The sequence below is a fragment of the Oncorhynchus gorbuscha genome, unplaced genomic scaffold (assembly GCF_021184085.1).
Source record: "Oncorhynchus gorbuscha isolate QuinsamMale2020 ecotype Even-year unplaced genomic scaffold, OgorEven_v1.0 Un_scaffold_590, whole genome shotgun sequence".
Classification (NCBI taxonomy): domain Eukaryota; kingdom Metazoa; phylum Chordata; class Actinopteri; order Salmoniformes; family Salmonidae; genus Oncorhynchus; species Oncorhynchus gorbuscha.
In genome coordinates, this window is record NW_025745426.1 from 353,058 (window position 1) to 363,057 (window position 10,000).

At 49.7% G+C, this 10,000-nt stretch overlaps 1 protein-coding gene across 1 annotated transcript in view; it reads left to right on the top strand.

Moving 5' to 3' along the window:
* The window catches only part of LOC124018916 (kalirin-like), a 74,316-nt gene that overhangs the window by 18,056 nt on the left and 46,260 nt on the right, over window positions 1-10,000 (top strand). The window contains exons 13-19 of the mRNA XM_046334244.1: window positions 94-285; window positions 593-768; window positions 1,021-1,168; window positions 1,274-1,559; window positions 5,147-5,187; window positions 6,949-7,071; window positions 7,260-7,478. Of these exons, the coding sequence (XP_046190200.1) occupies window positions 94-285; window positions 593-768; window positions 1,021-1,168; window positions 1,274-1,559; window positions 5,147-5,187; window positions 6,949-7,071; window positions 7,260-7,478 (1,185 nt within the window). The remainder of the gene's footprint in view (window positions 1-93; window positions 286-592; window positions 769-1,020; window positions 1,169-1,273; window positions 1,560-5,146; window positions 5,188-6,948; window positions 7,072-7,259; window positions 7,479-10,000) is intronic.

A 10,000-nucleotide genomic window follows, 5' to 3' on the forward strand; every position in this document is an offset into this window, starting at 1 on the left:
CCCCCTCTCCCCCTCCCTCTCCCCTCTCTCCCCCTCTCTTTCTCTTTCTCTCTCTCTCTCTCTCTCTCTCTCTTCCTCCCATCCTCTCTATAGAACACCTATACCAATGCTGAGAAGCTGCTGGAGGCGGCAGGCCAGCTGGCCCAGTCAGGGGAGTGTGAGGAGGGGGAGATCTACTCTGCTGCTGGGGACCTGGAGCTCCGCATGCAGGCCTTCATACAGAGAGTAGAGCAGAGGAAGCTACTGCTGGACCTCGCTGTCTCCTTTTACACACACACCAAAGAGGTACCGTAATGCACACACACACACACACACACACACACACACACACACACACACACACACACACACACACACACACACACACACACACACACACACACACACACACACACACACACACACACACACACACACACACAAAAAGTGTGTCTACATGTATTTTTTTCTGACCCTGTGTATGTATGTATGTATGTATGTATGTGTGTGTGTGTGTGTGTGTGTGTGTGTGTGTGTGTGTGTGTGTGTGTGTGTGTGTGTGTGTGTGTGTGTGTGTGTGGGGGGGGGGGGTATATATGAAATGTCCGTGCAGCTGTCAGTGTGGATGGAGGGTCTCCAGAGGCAGATGGCGGGGGAGGTGTGTGTGTGTCCTGACTCAGTGGAGGCTCTACAGGCTCTTATCAGCCAGCAGCAGCAGCAACAAGCCAACACACAGGACGCCTCGCTCTCTGTCATCAGGGAGGGAGAGGACCTCATTCTACAGCTCAGGTAAACACACACACATTCTTTACTTGCATACACACACACTTTCAATAGCCATGTTTCATTGGTTGGCACCTCTTTACTCTGGGTCAGATGTTCTCGTTGGTTCTGTTTATTTGGCTCAGATTGTTTGTTTTTGTGTTTGCTTGGTCCCCATGCTTGTGTGTGTGTGTGTGTGTTCGTTCTTGCGTGTGTGTGTTCTTGCGTGTGTGCGTTCTTGTGTGTGTGTGTGTGTGCGTGTGTGTGTGTGTGTGCCAGGCCCCAGGGCAGTTCAGTGGGCCATGTGGAGTCAGTGCTGCAGTCGTTGGAGGAGGCCCAGGTCCAGCTGGAGGAGCTGTTCCACCAGAGGAAGATCAGGCTGGACGTCTATCTGCAGCTACGCATACTACAGCAGTGTTCTCTGGAGGTGGGGCTGGGAGAGCGTGTGGAGGGGGGGTTGTGGGGTGTGTGAGAGAGAGTGTTTGTGTTTGAGCTTTAGCCGGTCTCTGACCCTCACTACTGCCCCCTGCAGGTGTCAGGGGAGATGGAGGCATGGAAGCAGGACCTCCAGAAGCAGGCCCAGGACATCACCACAGAGAAGCTAACGCTAGCACAACCGCGGCTAGTGGAAGCTAACCAAGAGAAGCTAGCATTAGCGCAACCGCGGCTAGTGGATGCTAACCCAGAAGGGCTAACGTTAGCGCAGCAGCGCATACACAGACACATGGAGCGACGGCTAGCCATGAACAACATGACCTATGAGGTCGTACAGCAGGGTCACGACCTTCAGCAATACATCACCGAAGTACAGTCCTCAGGTAAGACAGAGATAGAGATGGAGAGAGGGAGAGAGAGATAGAGAGAGAAAGAGAGGAAGGTACAGAAGGAGAGAGTGGGGAAAGAGATATTGAGAAAGACAGAGTGGGAGAGGAGAGGGGGAGAGAGAAGACAGAGAGGGGGGAGAGTAAGATAGACAGAGAGAGGGAGAGGAGAGGGGAGAGAGAAGACAGAGAGGGGGGAGTAAGATAGACAGAGAGAGGGGGAGAGTAAGATAGACAGAGAGAGGGGGAGAGTAAGATAGACAGAGAGAGGGGGAGAGTAAGATAGACAGAGAGATGGAGAGGAGAGGGGGAGAGAGATGACAGAGAGAGGGGGGAGTAAGATAGACAGAGAGAGGGAGAGGAGAGGGGGAGAGAGAAGACAGAGAGGGGGAGAGTAAGATAGACAGAGAGAGGGGGGTAAGATAGACAGAGAGATGGAGAGGAGAGGGGGAGAGAGATGACAGAGAGAGGGGGAGTAAGATAGACAGAGAGAGGGAGAGGAGAGGGAGAGAGAAGACAGAGAGGGGGGAGTAAGATAGACAGAGAGAGGGGGAGAGTAAGATAGACAGAGAGAGGGGGAGAGTAAGATAGACAGAGAGAGGGGGAGAGTAAGATAGACAGAGAGATGGAGAGGAGAGTGGGAGAGAGATGACAGAGAGAGGGGGAGTAAGATAGACAGAGAGAGGGAGAGGAGAGGGGAGAGAGAAGACAGAGAGATGGGGGGGGTAAGATAGACAGAGAGGGGGGTAAGATAGACAGAGAGAAAAAAACTGTGAGCAATCTAATAGCATTTTTCTGTTTAACCCTGACATATTTCACTGAGAAAATGAGTCATGTTTCAGTCGGTACCCTGTCTTCCCCTCTGGGCATTTAGCCAGTTAGCAAAGACGACGTATGACAACAGCTAATGTGATTGGTCAAAGTGCCCCTGTGTAGAGTGCAGTCAGACTGCAGAGTGATACGCCTCGCTCTGTTCATTCAGCCATTCCTCACCTATAACATACCTCCTCCTCCTTGACTTGAACACACTGGTAGAGAGAGTGAGGTACTGTATAGTTGGAATGTTCGGGGCGAGGGAATAAGGGAATCATCGTATGAACAAGTATGAAGGAGAGGCTGAGAGAGAGATGGGAGGAATAAGAGAGAAAGGGAGACAAGTTTTGGGAGAGAGAGAGAAGAGGGGAGAGAGACATGGGAGGAATATGAGAGGGAGGGAGAGAGACATGGGAGGAATATGAGAGGGAGGGAGAGAGAAGAGGGGAGAGAGATTCAAATGAAGAAAAATATGGAAAGGCTGGGAGAATGAGGAAGAGGGAACGATGGGTGAATGTGAGGAAGAGGAGCGAGATGGGGTGAATGTGAGGAAGAGGAGAGAGATGGGGTGAATGTGAGGAAGAGGGAACGATGGGTGAATGTGAGGAAGAGGAGCGAGATGGGGTGAATGTGAGGAAGAGGAGAGAGATGGGGTGAATGTGAGGAAGAGGGAACGATGGGTGAATGTGAGGAAGAGGAGCGAGATGGGGTGAATGTGAGGAAGAGGGAACGATGGGTGAATGTGAGGAAGAGGAGCGAGATGGGGTGAATGTGAGGAAGAGGAGAGAGATAAGGTGAATGTGAGGAAGAGGAGCGAGATGGGGTGAATGTGATGGGTGAATGTGAGGAGGAAGAATGTGAGGAATGTGAGGGAGAGAGATGGGGTGAATGTGAGGAAGAGGAGAGAGATGGGGTGAATGTGAGGAAGAGGAGGGAGATGGGGTGAATGTGAGGAAGAGGAGGGAGATGGGGTGACTGTGAGGAAGAGGAGAGCGATGGGGTGAATGTGAAGAAGAGGAGAGAGATGGGGTGAATGTGAAGAAGAGGAGAGAGATGGGGTGAATGTGAGGAAGAGGAGGGAGATTGGGTGAATGTGAGGAAGAGGAGAGAGATGGGGTGACTGTGAGAAAGAGGAGAGAGATGGGGTGAATGTGAAGAAGAGGAGAGAGATGGGGTGAATGTGAAGAAGATTAGAGAGATGGGGTGAATGTGAGGAAGAGGAGAGAGATGGGGTGACTGTGAGGAAGAGGAGAGAGATGGGGTGAATGTGAGAAGAGGAGAGAGATGGGGTGAATGGGATATTTTTCACATAGATAAGTTTGTGTGTGTGTGTGTGTATGTGTGTATGTGTGTGTGTGTATGTGTGTGTGTGTATGTGAAGAAGAGGAGATAGGAAGGAATACGAGGAGATTGGATGGGGAAACATGAGGAATCACAGAAAGACTAATGAAGAGCCAGATTTCTATAGGGAAGGTCTCTTCCAACGTGACATCATGGCTTAGAGAGATGGGGGTAATGTGAGGAAGAGAGAGAGAGATGGGGAAACATTCAGAGTGATAGGGCAGGGAGGGGAGGGGGAGGGGAGGAAGGAACACACACACACACACCTGGAGGGGTTACCATGGAAACTGCTTTCTCAAGCCACAGAAGGTCAACCAGGAAACACATATTGAATTTACCATGGAGACGACCGCTCACAGTCAGACTGTGAGGGGAATTCAGACCACCTACCATCCCAGGGTAACCACACACACACACACTGGAGCAGGGCAGATGCACGCTAATACATATGCAGGTAAAACACACACACACACACACACCTGGAGCAGGGATGCGGTCAACGTGCACATAGGGCTTACACACATGCACTGCATACACTCACACGCACACACACACACACACACACACCTGGAGCACACACGTCACCTACAGAGTCAGGTCAACACACACACACACACACACCTGGAGCAGGGCTTGCAGCTACGCCACCTACAGAGTCAGGTCAACCAGGTAACACACACACACACACACTGGAGCACACACAGGTCAACCACACACACACACACACACACTGGAGCAGGGCTTGCAGCTACGCCACCTACAGTGTCACACACACACACACACACACCTGGAGCACACGCCACCTACACACACACACACACACACACACCTGGAGCAGGGCTTGCAGCTACACACACACAGGTAAACACACACACACACACACACAGCATTGCAGCTACGCCACCTTGCATCCATCAGTCTCTCCTCTACTGCTTCTCAAACCCCATTGGAGAAGAAGGTCAGAGGGGAGGAACCTTCTCCTGGAATACAGTTGACAAAGGATGTGAGGAGATAGGAGGCAGGAGGAGATTGGATATGAGGAATCACAGAAAGACTAATGAAGAGCCAGATTTCTATAGGAAGGTCTCTTCCAACGTGACATCATGGCTTAGCACCATCTAGTGGTGAACAGTATACACTCTGTATAATCATCATACATACACATAGGGATGGGATATTTTTCACATAGATACCAGTTTGGAGCAGGGTGCAGTGTACAGAGTCAGGTCAACCAGGTAAACACACACACACACACACCTGGAGCAGGGCTTGTACCTACAGAGTGTCAACCAGGTACACACACACACACACACACCTGGAGCAGGGTGTTCCAGGTATAAACACACACACACACACACCTGGAGCAGGGCTTGCACCGCCACCTACAGAGTCAGGTCAACCAGGGGAGACTGATCTGTCCTCTGGAGCAGGGCTTGGAGAGGGCTCCATCAGGGCTTCTACAGGACACCAGGTAAACACACACACACACACACACACCTGGAGCAGAAGCCACCTACAGAGCTGCACCAGCATAGTCGAACACACACACACACACCTGGAGCAGGGCTTGCAGCTACGCCACCTACAGAGTCAGGTCAACCAGGTAAACACACACACACACACACACACACCTGGAGCAGGGCTTGCAGCTACGCCACCTACAGTGTCAGGTCAACCAGGTAAACACACACACACACCTGGAGCAGGGCTTGCAGCTACGCCACCTACAGAGTCAGGTCAACCAGGTAAACACACACACACACACACACACCTGGAGCAGGGCTTGCAGCTGGAGCAGGGCTTGCAGCTACGCCACCTACAGAGTCAGGTCAACCAGGTAAACACACACACACCTGGAGCAGGGCTTGCAGCTACGCCACCTACAGAGTCAGGTCAACCAGGTAAACACACACACACACCTGGAGCAGGGCTTGCAGCTACGCCACCTACAGAGTCAGGTCAACCACACACACACACACACACACACCTGGAGCAGGGCTTGCACTACGCCACCTACAGAGTCAGGTGAACCAGGTAAACACACACACACACACACCTGGAGCAGGGCTTGCAGCACGCCACCACAGAGTCAGGTCAACCAGGTAAACACACACACACACACACACCTGGAGCAGGGCTTGCAGCTACGCCACCTACAGAGTCAGGTCAACCAGGTAAACACACACACACACACACACTGGAGCACAGAGCCACCTCAGAGTCAGGTCAACCAGGTAAACACACACACACACCTGGAGCAGGGCTTGCAGCTACGCCACCTACAGAGTCAGGTCAACCAGGATACAGAGTCAGGTCAACACACACACACACACACACACACACACACACACACACACACACACACACACACACACACACACACACACACACACACACACACACACACACACCACACACACACACACACACCAGCACACACACACACACACACACACACACACACCTGGAGCAGGGCTTGCAGCTACGCCACCTACAGAGTCAGGTGAACCAGGTAAACACACACACACACCTGGAGCAGGGCTTGCAGCTACGTCACCCACCTACAGAGTCAGGTACAGAGACCAGGTAAAACACACACACACACACACACCAGGCACGTCACCTACAGAGTCAGGTCACAAAACACACAGGGCTTGCACACACCTGGTCAACCAGCAGGGCTTGCAGCTACGCCACCTACAGAGTCAGGTCAACCAGGTAAACACACACACACACATGGAGCAGGGCTTGCACACCTACAGAGTCAGGTGAACCAGGTACCTAGGGCTTGTACTACAGAGTCAGGTCAACCATGACACCTGGGCCTCATGTCCACTTCAGGTCAACCAGGTAAAACACACACACACACACACACACCTGGAGCAACCAGTAACCAGTCAGGTCAACAGGTACACACACAACACCTGGAGCAGGGCTTGCAGCTACGCCACTTACAGAGTCAGGTCAACCAGGAAACCTAGCACAGACTCACACATCCACACACACACACACACACACTGTATATGACCCTGGCAGGGCTCATGTCCACTTCCAGGTTGAACCGTAACACAAACACACACACAAACACACACACACATCAACCGAAACCTGCACACACACACACGCACGCACGCACACACACACACACACACACACACACACACACACACACACACACGTATATAACGTTTATATGTAATGTTTATCTATATGAGTGTGTGTGTGTTCCCAGGTGCTGGGCTGGATCAGTGAAGGAGAGGTGATGTTGTCTTCCTGTATGGTGAACTCCAGCTCTCTGTCCGAGGCTGAACAGCTACAGAGAGAACATGAGCGCCTCCACCAACAGGCCATAGAGGTAACTACACCCACTGCAAACCAGTCACTGTAATGCAAACAAACTCTATTGACATAAAGCAATGTTGTCAAATCAGTTTTTATAAGTGTTCCTCTCTCTCTTTTTAATCCCCCCTCGCCCCCATTTGGTCCCTTTCTACCCCTTCCCTTTCTCTCTACCCGTTCCCCCTCCACTTCTCCTCCCCCCAGTCTCTGCTTCATGCTGACTCTCTCCAGAGGACCCACCAGGTGGCGCTGGCGCTGCAGCAGCGGGCAGAGCTGCTGGTGAGGGCGGGCCACTACGACCCAGAGGCAGTGAGGGCGTGTGCCCAGACGGTGGCGCTACACTGGCAGACCCTGATGCTGCGGATGGAGGACCGCCTCAAACTGGTCAACGCCTCCGCAGCCTTTTACCGGACCTCACAACAGGTGAGTCAGAGTCACTATCTCCTTATCAACCTCAACCCTAACCCTTGTGTCCACACCCACGTTCAACCCTAACCCTTGTGTCCACACCCACGTTCAACCCACCCACGTTCAACCCTAACCCTTGTGTCCACACCCCACCCTTGTGTCCACACCCTAACCCTTGTGTCACACCCGTTCAACCCTAACCCTTGTGTCCCACACGTTCAACCCTAACCCTTGTTCAACCCTCAACCCTAACCCTTGTGTCCACCCTTGTGTCCACACCCACGTTCAACCCTAACCCTTGTGTCCACACCCACGTTCAACCCAACCCTTGTGTAACCCTCAACCCTAACCCTTGTCCACCCACCTAACCCTTGTGTCCACACCCACGTTCAACCCTAACCCTTGTGTCAACCCTAACCCTTGTGTCCACCCACGTTCAACCCTAACCCTTGTGTCCATGTTCACCCTAACCCTTGTGTCCACACCCTAACCCTTGTGTCCACACCCACGTTCAACCCTAACCCTTGTGTCCACACCCACGTTCAACCCTAACCCTTGTGTCCACACCCACGTTCAACCCTAACCCTTGTGTCCACACCCACGTTCAACCCTAACCCTTGTGTCCACACCCACGTTCAACCCTAACCCTTGTGTCCACACCCACGTTCAACCCTTGTGTCCTAACCCTAACCCTTGTGTCCACACCCACGTTCAACCCTAACCCTTGTGTCCACCCTTGTGTCCACACCCACGTTCAACCCTCAACCCTAACCACAAACCTAATCCCCACACCTCTTGTAGCCTCAGCCCAGGATTTAATAGCCAACTGTAATTGCAGGATTTATTAACCAGCTGTAATAACAGACTATAATAACCAGCTGTAATAACAGGCTATATTAACCAGCTGTAATAACAGGATTTATTAACCAGCTGTAATAGCAGGCTATAATAACCAGCTGTAGCTATATTAACCAGCTGTAATATCAGGATTATAATAACCAGCTGTAATAGCAGGCTATATTAACCAGCTGTAATAACAGACTATAATAACCAGCTGTAATAGCAGGCTATATTAACCAGCTGCTGCTATAATAACCAGGATTTATAATAACCAGCTGTAATAGCAGGCTATAATAACCAGCTGTAATAGCAGGCTATATTAACCAGCTGTAATAGCAGGCTATAATAACCAGCTGTAATAGCAGGCTATAATAACCAGCTGTAATAGCAGGCTATAATAACCAGCTGTAATAGCAGGCTATAATAACCAGCTGCTATAATAGCAGCAGGCTATAATAACCAGCTGTAATAGCAGGCTATAATAACCAGCTGTAATAGCAGGCTATAATAACCAGCTGTAATAGCAGGCTATAATAACCAGCTGTAATAACAGGCTATAATAACCAGCAGGCTGTAATAGCTGTAATAGCAGGCTATATTAACCAGCTGTAATAGCTGTAATAGCAGGCTATAATAACCAGCTGTAATAGCAGGCTATATTAACCAGCTGTAATAGCAGGCTATAATAACCAGCTGTAATAACAGGCTATAATAACCTATATTAACCAGCTGTAATAAATAATAACCAGCTGTAATACAGGCTATAATAACCAGCTGTAATAGCAGGTTATAATAACCAGCTGTAATAGCAGGTTATAATAACCAGCTGTAATAACAGGCTATAATAACCAGCTGTAATAGCAGAATTTAATAACCAGCTGTAATAGCGGGCTATAATAACCAGCTGTAATAGCAGCCTATAATAACCAGCTGTAATAGCAGGCTATAATAACCAGATATAATGGCAGGCTATATTAACCAGCTGTAATAGCAGGTTATAATAACCAGCTGTAATAGCAGGTTATAATAACCAGCTGTAATAACAGGCTATAATAACCAGCTGTAATAGCAGGCTATAATAACCAGCTGTAATGGCAGGCTATATTAACCAGCTGTAATAGCAGGTTATAATAACCAGCTGTAATAGCAGGCTATAATAACCAGCTGTAATGGCAGGCTATATTAACCAGCTGTAATAGCAGGTTATAATAACCAGCTGTAATAACAGGCTATAATAACCAGCTGTAATGGCAGGCTATAATAACCAGCTGTAATAGCAGGCTATAATAACCAGCTGTAATGGCAGGCTATATTAACCAGCTGTAATAGCAGGTTATAATAACCAGCTGTAATAACAGGCTATAATAACCAGCTGTAATAGCAGGCTATAATAACCAGCTGTAATAGCAGGTTATAATAACCAGCTGTAATAGCAGGCTATAATAACCAGCTGTAATAACAGACTATAATAACCAGTTGTAATAGCAGGATTTAATAGCCAGCTGTAATAACAGACTATAATAACCAGCTGTAATAGCAGGTTATAATAACCAGCTGTAATATCAGGATTTAATAACCAGCTGTAATAGGAGGATTTAATAACCAGCTGTAATATCAGTGGCTGGAGATCCAGCACCATTCAATTGGACAGAGACATCATTGGAATTCAGAGGTTCAGCACCACATGGCACTGGACA